This window comes from Sabethes cyaneus, chromosome 3 (genome assembly GCF_943734655.1).
Source record: "Sabethes cyaneus chromosome 3, idSabCyanKW18_F2, whole genome shotgun sequence".
NCBI lineage: Eukaryota > Metazoa > Arthropoda > Insecta > Diptera > Culicidae > Sabethes > Sabethes cyaneus.
This window is the reverse complement of record NC_071355.1, coordinates 211,358,755-211,374,449: the sequence shown is the minus strand read 5'-3', so window position 1 is coordinate 211,374,449 and position 15,695 is coordinate 211,358,755. Positions and strand designations below refer to the sequence as shown.

The 15,695-nt window shown below is 41.4% G+C and overlaps 2 protein-coding genes across 6 annotated transcripts; both read left to right on the top strand.

Annotated features, from left to right (window-relative positions):
* The first annotated feature begins 208 nt into the window (after nt 1-208).
* LOC128740671 (potassium/sodium hyperpolarization-activated cyclic nucleotide-gated channel 2-like) lies at nt 209-6,111 on the top strand. The gene is made up of 8 exons (XM_053836232.1): nt 209-302; nt 356-960; nt 1,016-1,129; nt 1,181-1,400; nt 1,456-1,647; nt 1,706-1,845; nt 1,905-2,048; nt 5,914-6,111. Exons 1-8 carry the CDS (start codon nt 209-211, stop codon nt 6,109-6,111), a joined length of 1,707 nt encoding a protein of 568 aa, XP_053692207.1.
* A 339-nt stretch (nt 6,112-6,450) lies between these two features.
* Nucleotides 6,451-15,692, top strand: LOC128741576 (uncharacterized). 5 transcript variants are annotated; one of them, XM_053837500.1, is made up of 7 exons: nt 6,451-6,556; nt 6,674-6,781; nt 6,873-6,993; nt 7,093-7,299; nt 14,791-14,916; nt 14,990-15,100; nt 15,159-15,692. In XM_053837500.1, the coding sequence occupies exons 2-7, from the start codon at nt 6,739-6,741 to the stop codon at nt 15,610-15,612; spliced, it is 1,062 nt and encodes a 353-aa protein (XP_053693475.1). In that variant the 5' UTR covers nt 6,451-6,556; nt 6,674-6,738; the 3' UTR covers nt 15,613-15,692. The 5 variants fall into 5 exon arrangements, with proteins under 5 accessions (XP_053693475.1, XP_053693474.1, XP_053693476.1 ...); XM_053837499.1 differs by having other exon boundaries at nt 6,466-6,560; XM_053837501.1 differs by having other exon boundaries at nt 6,504-6,560; nt 6,616-6,781.
* Nucleotides 15,693-15,695: the final 3 nt, after the last annotated feature.

The window sequence follows — 15,695 nt, the reverse complement described above, 5'->3', positions numbered from 1 at the left end:
CACTTTCAAGCTAAGCATAAAGTTGTGCATATTTAAAACAAATATTCTAGTTAAAACGCATGTTTTACTTTACACCATGGTGAGTATAGTATAGTATACATCATGCTTTACACAACTGAATCAAATTGCTAGTGCAAGTTTTGACCTTAAATAGTAGGCCGTTGAATAAAACTTTCCGACCCCCGACAGTTGTTTGTCGAGTAATAAAATGGTGTCAGCTAGCACTTCGAAAGATTCCGAATATTACCTGGATCAGGAGGCGACAAACTTGCTTTCCTACACTCACGAATGCAGCCTAAGAGGTAAACGAAATGGTTTCAATTATTCTGAAAATTAATCTACCCGCAATTGCCAGATGAACCTCACTACCTACAAAACCGGATCAAGTCTCCGAAGAGTCTATCGTTTCGGGTGCGACAGTGCTTTCTGATCGATTCCAACCACCCGCAGACGAAACGGTTCTTCCAATCCAGCTACATGTACCGCTCGGAATTGGTTCGTCATATCAAGAGCGACTACTGGTTCATCATACACCCGTTCAGCAGGTTTCGATTCTATTGGGAAATTTGGTTGATGTTCTACATGTATACCATAACCATCCTCATACCGTTGCAAGTTTCCTTTGCGACGGTGTTGCGCCATTCGGATCACCTTTACTACGTATCTTTTGTCCTTAATGTGATTGCAACGACCGAACTGGTTGTGAACTGTATTACCGGGTTTTCAAGGGATAAATATTACAGAAACATTCAATTTAGTCCTTGGGAGATTTTCAAAAACTATCTGAAGGGTAAATTTGTAATAGATTTTCTGTTTGCCTTTCCGGTGAGTTTGCTGGTGAAGGTTTCGGGTATAGAATCAAGATCGCTTGGCATATTTTTGGATGTATACAGTGTGGTAATGTTTCTCAAACTACTCACTGTGTCGGTAATCTGGAACTACCTAATCAACATTTTCGAGGTTCACTAATTACATTCATTTAATGGATAGTCATTTATCAACTGAATTTTTGCAGAAATTCAACCTCAGCATGATTTTCTACAACATTTTGCGGCTTTCGATGATATCTGTACTGTTTTTGCATTGGTGTGCTTGTTTTTACAAGTTGGCGGTAACTTTCATGGATGATGTAAGTTAAGTCAGCTGAAAATTTGCCTTTGAATAACGCAAATTTTAACAGCCAGAGCGCGGTTTAGATCCAAAATGGGATGAACAGCAGGATTTTCTTTTGAATATACACAACGGAATAGCGGCTCGCTATGGTTTTTGCTGTAGAGCTGCCTCGTATTACTTGTTTGTAAGAAGTTTCCCAAAATTGGAAGAACCGAGTACAATTTTTGCAAAAGTTTTGGTTTCAATCTGTATCATTGTTGGAATTTGCTTCAATTTCTATTTATTCTGTAAGTTTAAACTAGTGATTTTTGGGTATTGATTTTAACTGAAAAATGATTACAGTACAAATATATAAACTGATTACCATTATGAGCTCGACCAAGAGAAAATACGCTGAAGCCGTTAGTGAGTTGCAAGCATACATGAAAATAAAGCAGTTTCCAATGGAAGTGAAAAATCGGTTGTTATTTTACTATGAGAAAAAATTTGAAAAGTACTACTTTGCTGAAGACAAGATACTGGAGATGTTGTCAGGTATGAAAAATATTCCAGAGGCTTATTCAGTTTTATGATTGGTTCTAATTATTTCCAGAAACATTAAAAAATAGAATTTCTGAAAACAGCGCTCGACGATTCTACGAGCAAGTTCCAGTGTTCAAAGGCATCCCGAGCAATATTTTATTGGCATTGGTTCAAGGAATGGAAAAGGAAATTTATCTACCCAACGATATAGTAAGATCTGTTGAACCATCAGTATTTAGATCTTTAAACTCAACATCTACTAATTACAGCTCTTAAAAGCTGGAACAAAAGGTTCGAAAATGTATTTTATTTACACTGGCTCCGTTGCTATATACACACAATCTGGGAAAGAGATTGCACATATGTATGACGGCAACCATTGCGGTGAAGTTTCACTTTTCTTGAGAACAAAGGTATGTATTATACACTAGAATCTCTTTTTATGTCCATTCATTTTACGTGATCTCTTTTTACGTCCAAAATTTGAATTAACATCCTTTCGTTTGATGTCCAAAATTTGATTAAAGTGGAGGAGCTTTTGGTGAGAGGAATGGTAGACTGGACGAAACTGGGAAAATTTCGATATGAGGTCAAAAATATTTTGGGTAGTTTAATGGTAAATGGGACTCTAACCTACAATTTCTCGGTTGGTACCCGAGTTCTTTAGGCAAATTAACTATTGCCACACCCATGTATTAGTTAGCCGCAAATATAATTTTGTCCCTCCAGTCTAACCATTCACGCGAGCATACGCTTCTCTATCAACGATAATTATTTTTTGTATGATTGCTCTTTTGCTTCTACCACCGAGAAAAGATTTGGGACTAGTTTTGGGACAAAATACGAATGTTCTTCGCTTACCCTACATGCTGTTTACCATCACTTTTGAGAGGGTGATCCGACGAGCGGGCATCGAAAAGATAGGCAACTCTTAGGCTTTGTCTAAGGAACTTTGTAACGGCGGAGGCAATCAACGCCAGACTAAAAGAGGAGTCCAGGAGGATTGGGCTAAAAATAAATGCGTAGAAGGCCAAATATACGAAAGGAAGACTCTCGAAGGGAACAACGCGTGCATCCCACGGGCGGTAACCGTTGACAGGGACGAACTAGAAGTGGAAGCTGAGTCCGGGAAAACAGCCTTTATCAACGTAGTGGAGAACGGCCTAGGTCGTGTGGCACCGAATCGACGTAACGAATGGTTTGAGTAGGAATACCAGCAGATATTGGATGAGAAGAACGCAGCGCGGGTACAAATGCTGCGTAAAGTCACCCGTCAGAAAATGAAGTGATACAAACAGAAGCGGGGACAGCAAACCCGACTCTTCCAGGAGAAGAAGCGCCACCAGGAGGAGGAGGAGTATGAAGAACTCGAGCAGCTGTACCGCTTTCACGACACGCGGAAGTTCTATCAGAGACTCAACGAATCTCGCAAAGGCTTTGTGCCGCGGGCCGAAACCATGGACCATGACCATGATAGCGGAGGAAGTGACCACATTGGTGTAGCAAGCAACGAAGATGAGTGCCGACCTCATCGAAAAGGGAAGTTAAAGAAGCCATCCAGCGGCTGAAGAATATCAAAGCAGTGGGAAAGGATGGCATTGGAGCGAAAGTGGTTAAAATAAGCCCGGACAACTTTGCCGGCTGTCTGCGTCAACTGACTGTCAACTGAGAGATGGAACGACTACCGGAGTAGTGGAAAGACGGGGTTATTTGCCCTATCTACAAGAAAGGCGATAAGCTGGATTGTAAGAACTACCGAGCGATCACTTTCCTGAATGCCGCCTACAAAGTGCTGTCCCAAGTAATCTTCCATCAGCAATCGCCAATAGCCAATAGATTTGTGGGAAGTTATCAGGCCGGCTTCAAGGAGGATTGGTCCACAACGTACCAAATCTTCACCCTTCGGCAGATCCTTCAGAAGTGCCGTGAATTCCGAGTCCCCACGCATTTTCTGTTCATCGATTTCAAAGCCGTATATGATAGTGTAAAGCGACAAGTGCTATGGAAAATCTTAGACTAAAACGGCTTTCCGGATAAGCTTACTAGACTTATCATGGATACGATGGATGGGATTCAGTGCTGTGTGAGAATCTCGGGTGGATCGTCGGACCCATTCGAATCTCACAGGGGACTTCGATAAGGAGATGGTTTTTCCTGCCTGCTATTCAACATTGCGCTTGATGGTGTTATAAGACGAACGGCAATCAAAATGCGAGGCACGATTTTCAATAAATCCAGTCAATTTAACTGCTTTGCTGACGATTTGGAAGCTGCCGGCAGAACATTTGAGGTGGTCAAAGATCAGTACACCAGACTAAAACGCGAAACAGAGAAGAATGGGTTGAAGATAAATACGTTTAAAGCAAAGTACATGCTGGCTGGAGGGGCCGAGCGACACTTATGGTCGAACAATCTGAACCCCTGTACAAAGTGCACACTGTATAAAACGCTCTACGGGCACAAAGTGCGGACACTGCTAGAAGAGGACCTATGACCACTCAGAGTTTTCGGAGAACGACGGGTGCTAATCTTTGGCGGCGTGCAAGAGAACGGTGTATGAAGGTGAAGAATGAACCACGAGCTCGCGCGTTTCTACGGCGAACCAAGTATTCAGGAAGTGGTTAAAGCTGGACGGATACGTTGAGCAGGACGTGTTGCTAGAATGCCGGACAACTATATTCCACAAAAATGGTTTGCACTGCTGCACTGTTCGGAGGAATTTCCATCGTACATCTGGTGAAAGTCGATAGGCTACGGTGGGTCTGACACGTCGTTAGGATGCCGGACGACAGTGCACGGTAACAGTTCTCTTCAAAAACCCTGCCGGCGCCAGGAACAGCGGGCCTCAACGTACAAGATGGCTTGACCAGGTCGAAAGAGATTCCGTTAGTAAATGAATGTAACATTTTATTTTCATTTCATATTTTTTTGTTTTCTTCTTAATTTTTATTTTCTTTTATGGATTTTTCGAAGTGTTCGCAACCGGGGACACTTTTTTTTGGTCAAAACATTCTATGTCTCCCAATTTCGCTATAACTTTTTTGTTTCAAGCAAAAAATATATGCTGTCTTTAGCAAAAACATACGTATGTCTTCAATCTTTCATATGCTTTAAAAAGATTTGGAATTAAATCAAGCTATGACCAAAAAACAAAACCTCTTTCATAACCGGGTACATTCCCCTACCCCCATAGACAGGTACCTGTTGTTTCGATTCAATCATTTTATATGGGATATGCGATTACCTATAGGTAATTTCTACATAAAATTGCAATATTTGTAGGTCGCCCACCATGGCTGTCCTGCACTTAGTGCACCGATTTTTCTTATATAACTGTAACACCTCAGCCAAGCAAAATTCGAAAATGTTATGTATGCGGTATTTATAAAGCCAATTACTATCCATAAGATTGCTATAAACTAAGTATTGCTCTGTCTCAAGTATTTACGGCGCACTCCCAGTTCAAACCGGGTGGTGCACAGACCCTGGTCGTCCACAATCCACAACTTGGGACCCGTTTAATTCCTTGCAAGTAGCTTTACGTGAGTCACATTGAACAATGTGATAAGAATGACCTTCAATCTTGTGAGAATCACTCGGTGTTGATAGGTGAAAATATCCATTTGAAAAAAAAAAAACGCCTATAAAAGAGCGTTATAGGTGGATTCAAAGTCGTAAACAGTCATCGCGTGCCGCACTCAGCTAGAAGCACTAAGTAATTATCTTATTTGGGTTCTGTCTACATTTGGTATTGCTGGAAACGGCCTTGTGATTAAAATTTCCTTCTTTCCGCAAGTCACTGCAAATTTAGGTTTAACGTCGCTACAATACATTATATCATGTTGAGGTTTCTTGATGTACACTATATATAGTTCTACAGACATCATATAGCCTAGATGACTGGTTCTCCTTACATAAGTCAGCTTACCAAGGTTGACAGCATCCGCAAGGGGAAATGGTTATCACTCGATATCTATGTGGCAGTGTCATATAATATTCTCAATTCATTCCTTCATTATGCCTTGTATTTTCTTTATCCTCTTTATTCAGTAATAGATGATATGAGCAGAACAGACAACAGCCAAAGGACTTCCAATTCTTACGGACAGGTAACGGCGAATACTCAACGGATTTTCGGATAACAGATACCCATAACAAATAGAACTACTTTTTTGATTGTCATCAATGTTTTCAGCTTTGGCATACGTCTCATAAAATAACCAGAATAAATCGTTAATTAATTTTAGTGAAACTCAAAAAAAAATTAATTCCTTACAGCGCCTGGTCAACGTGATTGCTATCGAGTTTACCCAGGTCTTCGTGCTGCGGCGAAAGGTGTTTCTCGATCTGATTCCACCGGAAAGTTTGCTCTACCGGCGTCTGGAGGATATCGCCAAGGAACGGATGCAGCTCGTTTTACACGAGGAGGAACAGTACAAAAGTCACCTGCTAATGGTGAACGCCGGTAACGACTGAGCTGTGCAGGAAAGCTGAAAACATTCAATTGTATTTTGCCCTCTTATCGTGAGAGATGATAAATTGATAAAAGTACTTATAAAAAATATCGATTACCAATTTAAAAAATACAACGATGCTCCCTATAATACAAGCTTATACGCATCAAGTAGTAAACGCAAATAGCATTCCTCTATATTTCGCGGTTTGGTTATATCAGCTTCACATTGAATACATTGAATCGAATCGTAACAAGTGTATGTTTGGTTGTATATGCATCACATCTCTCCGATAGACATACAGGCAACTCTTAATTTTTTTTACTGCCTTGCTGCTAAACCTTGCTATTCGAATAAAAACAAAAAGCAAAATTCAAACGCGGTTATCAAAGAGAATGAACTAAACTAACAATAATATTAAATAATACTAGAGATTACGTTAGTGTAGAACTGCTTTCGTTCGTTGAGTGAGTAGGTATTTTCAGCATATAACAATAAATTCAGAAAATTAAGCTGAAATTATCAGAGTCAGATCTCTGCCGTTTACGTATAATATGATCCACTCATGTGTTAGTTGATTTTAGTATTGCGGCAGCTTACAAGGTGGATGGTCGGTGTAAAATCTGTGTGAGGCACAAAGTTGTGTACAATGGGACGCACTAGTGAAGAATCGGAACGAAAATCGGAGATGGGTAATTAAAATCACTTGTTTTAGAATTGCGTTACCATCTCTATCAAACAGTTTGTTTCGTTTTTCAATTTGTTCTTTACATGTATAAATAGATGCTGAAATGAATTACATCAAATGTCTGCTGAATGATGCAGCAAACGTTCCGATCGACGCAGATCCCCACAGTTATAAGATTCACCTACCTCCGTGGTATGACGAAGCGAAATTTAAACGGTAATAGTGTTTATCGTATAGAAAAAAAACGTTATCACGCCAAGATGTTACACAATTAGTAATGACCTATTTTCGTACCGATTTCATCTTGATGGCCAGCGGACAGAAATTTTTCCTCGACAACTTCGCGGCCGGCTTTCTGGCTTCACTGTGCGGTTTACTTGTCGTATTCGCTATACCGTCCATACTGGAGATCTTGATCTTCACCCAAAGGTCATCGACCCCGGCTACCGCCTATAGACGTTACATACTAACCATCCTGCACACCCTCAAATGGTACACTGCTGAGCTGAAACCGGGAACGGAGTAAGTAAAAGATTCACTCTTTTCATCGCAAACGAAAACACAATGGCTTTATAGTTTGAATTGTCAATCTTCAATAAGCTGCTGAGAGTAGCGATTTAAATTTGTGAAAGTGAACCCTACATTAAATACTTCTATTCGAATTCTAGCATTTTAATGTAGTCATTTGCTTTCAAGTTGAAATGTTTAGAGTTATAATATAACGGTCGAAACTGTCTGTTTTGGAAAACATTTTTGAACTAAATTTTAAGTTCATTTTTCCTACAAATTCGCCTGACATTCATTTCAATTTTTGTTTCATGTGAAAGAAATTGTTTTCGCCAGCAGTTCGAATTTAAAACATGAATTTTATTGCTATAGCACAACAAAATAAGCGGCAGTGCTCACACTTTGCTAAATATGTTTTGATCAGATTAAAATCTGATATTCAAGTATACTTAAATAAAACATTTTTGAGAAATTTTTTCTAACGATGTCTATTAGAAAGACAATAAACAGAGGAAATGGCAGAAGAAAGTAATGAATCATAGTTGTTTTTATAGTGTCCCCAAGGCGGAAGATGTAAAGGGGAAAACGCGAAATATTACACTCAAAATAATTTTCACGTCGAAATTATAGGAAAAGTTATGTGAATATTTTCCATCTAGCTTTTCCTGTACTATTTACGTGAATTTCAGGTAGTTCGCACGCATTCTAATGCGTTAAAGTGAAAATTATTTTTTCCTATAAGAATCAGCTGGAAATCACGTAACTCCCTGTAGAGAAATCTACGTGATTTTTCACGTGAAAAGGACGTGTGGATTATTTTGAGTTGAGATAAGGGGAGGGTCATTAAAGCAACACTTGCTGAGGCCCACGGGCTACTTTGCGGGATGCTGGATAGGAATAATTGGATAATTCTTTTAATAACTGCGGGTGCTTTCCGATATGGATGCCATAATGAGTCCTGGGAAATGATATTTGAAGCTGTCTCATGTTATGAGCTGAAATAGTCAGAAGTCATTGCGGCTCGCATATTTCATTGAGAAATCTGATTTGGTCCGCAACATGCCCACACGTAGACATCACGTAAGTTAGAAAATCTATCGCTTTAATCTGACTTGTTCAATGAGTCAACACCAATCTATGAGGGCGGTCTATTGCACAGAAGTTTTTTCGAAACTGTTTAAAAATCGTGTGACTTTACTATTTTACAAGTTAAAGTCAATTGTTGTTCATCTGTTTTTGGAAAAAATATGCGCAACAGGCAAATATTTTTTTTAAGCATTAAAATTGGAAAAATGTATTAACACATCACTCTAATCGCAAAGAATTTTGTCTAGGAAATGTAAATTCCATAAAGCAGTTAAAAGGATATACTTACTCTAGTTTACTTTACTTAAGTGACCAGGATCCGTTCCAATACTGCCGGTTTGGGCTGCCGTTCTCCAATCCCCTTGAACGTCAACTGAGCGTGCCTCGACAGCGCATTCATCGGGTGTGGCGTCTGCCCCGAAGTCTACGGCATCTTCCTGGTTCTTTATTGAAATTAGTTTTCGATACTCTTTCGTCGGGCATTCTGGCCAGCCTACCACAGCCTGTCATATTGTACTACCTTCACAAAATTAGCATATTTGTATACTTGATACAGCTCGTATTTCATGCGTGTGCGCCACACTCCATTTTCCCCAATTTTACATTCAAAAACCTTAAGTACCCGTCGTTAAACTTTCTTCAGCATGCATGTTTTATGTTCGTAAAGGGCCACCGGAAATATTAGTGGTCTGTAGAGCGCCACTTTGCGCGAATTTGCAAATTACGGGACTTCAGCTGGCTACGTGAGCCGTAGAAAGCCCGATTCGCAGCTGCAATCCGTAGTTTCACTTCGCGGCTTACATCGTTGTCACATTTCACGAACATACCAATGTATATGAATTCCTCCGCTACTTCATATCGTTCCTATCCAGGTCCACCTCGGCACCAACACCATTTGGTCCACTTCGTTTTGGCGGTGTTAATAGTAATTACCAATCTCGCAGTTTCCCATTTAAAAGGCACAAAGGCCCCTTCCACTTAAAGAAACTGACTAAAGAAATGACATTGGAGCTCAGTCACTCGTCAGTCACCTTACAGGCAGAATACTCTAGTCGATATTCGTTTTTAAAATTAGGGCAAATGAGGCCATCCAACCACTCCTCCGGCATTTGTTCTTCCTTCGAGGTTCTGTCAATGATGCAGTAGATTGCTTCGTACAGCCGCTCGCTGTCCGCTTTTAGAGGTTCAGCCTGTGAACGATCCTTCTCAGCAACCTTGCCGTTTTTCTGCTCACTGATTGCCTTCTTAGCCTCCTCCTGCGTTGGTGGCTCTACAGCTTTGCCATCGCTATAATTCTTATCCTGTTCCTGTTGGTCTCTGTGTTTAGCTCTCCATCCAACAGCTGCTGGAAGTGCTCCTTCCCGCTGGCTGTTACCGCCGTTTTGTCAATAAGCAGGTCGCCGTGTCATGTTGACGTGATAGCCGCAGTGAGCATACGACTCCTAGTCCGGTTCTTCTCATCTGTCAACCTCTGGCATTCGGCTTCAAGCCAGCTGTTACGCCATCTTCCACGGGACGTGCCTAACACCTCTCTCGCAATGGAGGTTTCTTCGTAGCCCACTTATATCTCCTTCCCTTTCAACCTGCTGTTTTGCGATTCGTTGATCAAGCTTTCTGGCATATTTCGCTGCCAAGTTATCTACCGTCAGCTGCTGGATTTTGAACCGTAGCGTACTCTCAGTGTGAGCCTTCGCCGGGTTTGACAGCCCTGCGCGAATCTCACACATGACGAGATAGCGGTTCGAGTCAATATTTGGTCCCCGAAAAGATTATACATCGATGACATTCGAAAAGTGTCGATCTCCAATCAGGACATGATCGTTATGAGAGCTACAGTTTCCATTTCGATGCCTGGTGCGTTTCCGAACATTCAGACGTGGAAAGTCCGCTGACGAAAGACGAGCTGTCGTCCAGTGATATACGACGGAAGAATTCCTCCCTCCCGATCTGTGCATTTGCATCTTCGATGATGATTTTCACGTCATGTTTTGGGCACTCTCGATAAGTCCTCTCGAGCCTGTCGTCGAACTTGTCCTTGGTATCAACGGATTTATCATTTGTCGGTGCATATACGTTGATTGGGCTGTAGTGGAAGAATTTGGTCCCATTTCTCAACACACATATACGATCATCTACGGGCCTCCACCGGATAACTCGTCGCTTCTGCTTTATCAAAACTATGATACCGATTTCATATTCCATACAATGCTAATCGATTAAGCGGTAATCAAATAATTGAAAATTTCAGACATCACTAACTGTGAGAATATAGCCCCCGGTATTCAGTCAAGCATTAGTCATAACATATGCCATTAAAAAACTGGATTGATTTTAGCAATTTTTCAAGCCGCGTTAACATTTGATCTGCATTCAACAGCCATGGTGAAAACGGTCAAACAACTGCGCTTGATACTTTGTTCGTTCTGCTAACTCCATCCCGTAGCGAAGAAATTGGACATGGTGAAGCCTTCGTATCCGTAATACTACTGCTAGATTTGTACCAGCCGCGAGAAAGCCGAAAGCGTTGAACGGAAACCTAGTTCCGGACACCCGATACTGCTGCGTGACCGTAGCGTGCAGCAAAAGCTGAAAATGAAGACTAAGAGCAAGATGGTCTCATCGTTCCGTGCCTTGGGCCGGGAGGCCGGAGTCACCGGCTAAACGGTGAAGAAGTACTTGGTCAAAATGAACATTTTTATGCGAATGCGCCAGTCGAGTCTGTCTGTATCTGAGTAGTAGGCAATCTCCCAGAGAACGGTTGAAGGTGCTGGTCTTTCCGGCGAAGCACGATATCGTATTCATGATGGTCGACGAAAACTACTTGAGGCTGGATGGCAATTACTGGCAGAGGACCGAGTACTTTACATCCCTCGCCAAGAAGGTAAGTGATGACGGCAAGTATATTTTCCGCCCAAAATTTCCGAGTAAGATCCTTCTGTGGCTGGCGGTCAGCGAGAAGAGAATGTTCAAACCGTTGTTCTTTCATTCGAGATTTACAGTGAACGAGGAGATACGAACATACAGTACGTAGTATCTACCGGAAGTTGCCAGCTTCATCAAGAAGTATCACGTAAAGGATGTGGTCTTTTGACTGGACCTGGCGACGGTCTATTCAGGGTGTCGACTCAAATCCAAAAATAAAATTCCCTGACTTTCCCTGATTTTCCCTGATGCTTCAAATATTTTTCCCTGACCCTCAAAACTCGAATGTCAAGCTTATTTGGGCGATTTCTGGCTTAAGTTTTTAACCCTTTAGCATGGCTTATGCGAGCTGCTGAAAACTAAAGCTAGATTTCTTCATGATTTAAGAACACATATCAAAGATTCTTAACCTATTTCTTACCAGCGTTTCGAAAACGCCCTCTTCTATCGAGTCTAGGGACAGTTATGTTTGAGGTATCAACTTGAATCAAAAGAAACAAAGATGGAGAAATAATCTAATCGACCTGTTTTTGCACAAAGCTTAGATGTTACATACAACAAAATTACAGCCGTGTAAACATAACAAATCTTGCTAATTTTCAGTCAGCTCAAACTAGTAACTTTGCCGCTGGAAGGTGGACACATGTCTGCGGGTTTTCAGTTAAACTAAAACAAAACTTTCCTGGAAGTTTCAGCTTGTTATCTTTGCTGCAAAAAGTATGGGGTTAAGGAGATGGTTCCTCAAAGATTTTTGGTACAAAAATGTGCGTTTTGCTGGCTTCGAGGTACGGCAAAACTTTAGCTAGATAATATTGTTAGAAAATGTCCAAATGGCAAATATTTTAACCCTCAATGGTGGACAATATGCGAAGTTAAGACTATAAGACTAAAGCTGTGTGTCATGATTTCGGATTGCAACTATCGAGACTTGAGAGCAACAATGACTCGAAGGTAGTTCGGTGGCCGGCCGTTCGATCCGATGACCGTATATGGGTGTTGAGAATTAAGGTAAATTCTTCAACTACAGCTTAATCAACGTATAGTCACAATCATAAATTCGATGATACTAGGAACGAATTGAATCGCCCACTTAGCTTCGAGGTACGATGCTGATCTAACAAGCCAGTTGTGTTCGAATCTCGGCTAGCCGGTTTTTGTTAGATAGAATCAGTAGGATGGTTGCACTGACCCCGTAATTTTCCTGTACTCTAACAGCCGGCTGCGAAGTCTGTCGATAAAGAAGGATAATGTCTAGTGACGGTTAATGCTCAAGACTTTGCTTTGCTTTGCTAGGGACGAATTCTATGACAGGTTCGAAAGGATTTATGGGGTGCGCACGACTTGAAAATTCAAGACTTTAGCTCCCAGATCGATCCTGTTTAACGGTCAATACTTTTTAGAAGTCACAATATACAGTCTTTTCTTAGCGACTTTGACCACTATCTCGTCGTAAGATCCACGCAGATCCACTCCACGTTGCAGTGGAGTACATCAGAAAGCTTGATCAACGAATCGCAGAACAGCATGACGAAAGGGAATAAGACGTAAGTAGGCTGTGGAGGATCTTCCATGGTGCCAACAACTACGAGGGAAGTGATAGGCACAACGTGTGGAAGACAGTGTAACAGCTTGTTTGATGTCGAATGCCAGAAAATGACAGATGAGAAGAACCAGGCCAAGAGTCGCATGCTGACTGCGGATCACGTCAGAACAGAGAAACATGTAAGCTTTCTGCGTAGTACGTAACCAGCTGAACCAGTCCCGAAGGTTGCCAACACGCATAAACGCAAATTCTACAGAACGTTAATGCTTCCGGTAACCCTTAACGGACATGAACCATGGACACTGAAGGAAGATGATCAATGCTTGGGGCTTCTGAGTGTAAAATTCTGCAATTGGTGAAAACGCTGTGGATCGCGTGTAAATAACAGTCTGTATCCCGGTTTGTGCTCTTGATGTCTGCACCGTGAAGTGCTTGGGGCCTCTGCCATTGCCGATTTCGAGCACTACAGCGAATGAAGTCTGACAATTGTACGTCGCAAAACAAATAGGAAATTAACGGCAAACTGAAAGATAATCGAATCGCCACTAGACATGTAACAAGTTTTAATTCAACCGATCAATCTGCGTATATTTTACACGAAAATTGATTTGATTCCAAAGTTGATCAACAATATTGCCGGGTAAACAAAATTTCCCTGATTGAATTTCGAAATTCCCTGATATTCCCTGATTTCCCTGATCCAAAAATGAATTCCCTGATATTCCCTGATTTTCCAGGTTTTCCCAGGAAATCGACACCCTGCTATTATTCCAAGAGATTACTGGAGGAGATGAACCGGCTGAAGATCAAAGTTGTACCGACGATCACCAACTCTTCCAACGTATCCCAAAATTTCCTAGTGATATTTTTGGGCAAAGCTAAAACGGAGCATTTAGTCGAATAATTTTGTTGCCAAAACGGAGAAGGCGCCAAGGCTACGAAAGAGTTGAATAATTTGCCGACGTCTATTTTTTGAGGAGGTTCCGGTGATCTGTTTTAAAGCCATTTGGCAGGGCGTCGAAGCATTGTTATAGAAGGCTTAATAAACATAAGATTTGAGGAAAATTTGTTTCATTGAATTATCTTTTGTATTATTTTTTCATCACCATCCGGAATTAGTCCATTTTGCAACACATACGTTAAGTATAGCGAAGAACTTATCGAATACACGAATACGATAATATAATATCGAATACGAATACAAAAACATTGAAAACACTGATTTAGAAAATGAGGGGGTGCCAAATGTTACGCTACGGTTCTGTATGGAACTCTGTATTCCGGAATTTGTCCACCGAACTTCATGAATAGCAGAAATCTCCACTCCGAGTCGATGTAGCTCTCGAGCAAACGAACCAGCTCGTCCCGATTCATGGAGAGCTCGGACATTCCAGGTACCAAGTTTTCGTTGTTCGTGGTAAATGACAACTTCGTTATACTACCTTACCGGGGTCGCGATACCTCCATCCCGCTGATGGATCTGCCTCCATCGCTCGCTCCGAGACAGACGCTGCTTGAACCGCCCCTCACTTGGGGAACAGGCGCACAAGTTTGCACCTCCTAGCTTAGTTGCTTCAGTATGTACATGAAGCATTTTCAAGTACGGCCATTGATCGTCATCGTTTAACTTAGATTATCGAGGAGGCGCTAGGCGGGGGCTTGAGAGAGCCAGAGCTGTATTTGACGCTCATGCTCCTTCCAGGTAGCTACGAATTATACAGGAGTTTATATCATTGCTTTAAAATTATATATGAAATCAGAGTGGTCTATGTACTTGGGTGTGGAAAAATCGAACATTTTAATAAAAATTACTATTGTGCAAACATCTAATCCGATTAAATTCACCTGTTTTTGCACAAATTTCCGATGTTTACCAAAATTACAGCCTATAGGATAGCAATATCCAAAACTATTATGAATTGTAGTGCAAATAATTTTGTTTTTTTATTTAACAGCTGCTGGAAATCCCTGGAATATGTTAGACGAATTCATGCTGTCAGTAGCAAACAGGCAAACGCAAGTAATTCCAAGATGCTGGTTTCCCAGAAGGATGTAGCTATCACGCAGTTCGGTTTCATCGGGTGCGTTAGTAATCTAACATAGCGTTCATTGTTGAATCAAATTGAATTGTGTTGATTTTTTCTGGTTTTGCAGATATGTCGTTATTAATCACTCCAAGCTGGGAATTCCTTACGACGAGGAAGGCTTAGACGCACTAGTGCACGTGTGGAGGACCATTGGTTATATGATAGGTCTCGAAGATCGGTAAATTGCTTTTGATACAAATCGGCGATGACGGAATGCAAATTTAGCATCTTTTCAGCTTCAACATATGCACGGATAGCTTTAGCACAACGAAGCGCCGCATGGTGACACTGAATGAGCAGATTATTCGTCCAGCGTTGCTGGCACCTAGTGCCGATTTTGTTCACATGTCCAAAGCAATGATTCATGGTTTGTGGTGCTTCAATACGCTGCTAAATTACGACGCATTCCTGTTTGTAACCAGACGACTGTCGGATGTTCCTGGACATTACTACTGGAAGGACGAACCACGGGATGGTAGCCGTGCGGAGTACCAACAGTTGGGTTGGTACAGCCGGGTCGTACTGTACATGATGATTGGTGTTCACGAAGTGCTATTCTCCTATGCATTGGTTCGGTGGTATTTCAATTGGCAGTCTACGTTGAATGTTTATGTCTTCAATCGGTTTTTCCCGTGGTTAGCTATCCTGATGCATGGTGTAAGGACTGCTTATGTACGCATAGTTTATTAGGGCGAGTGGAATTCATGATACCAGATTATTGACACGAATTAGAATTATATCAATTGGGTGAAGCGAATATGTAAGTAAAGTGA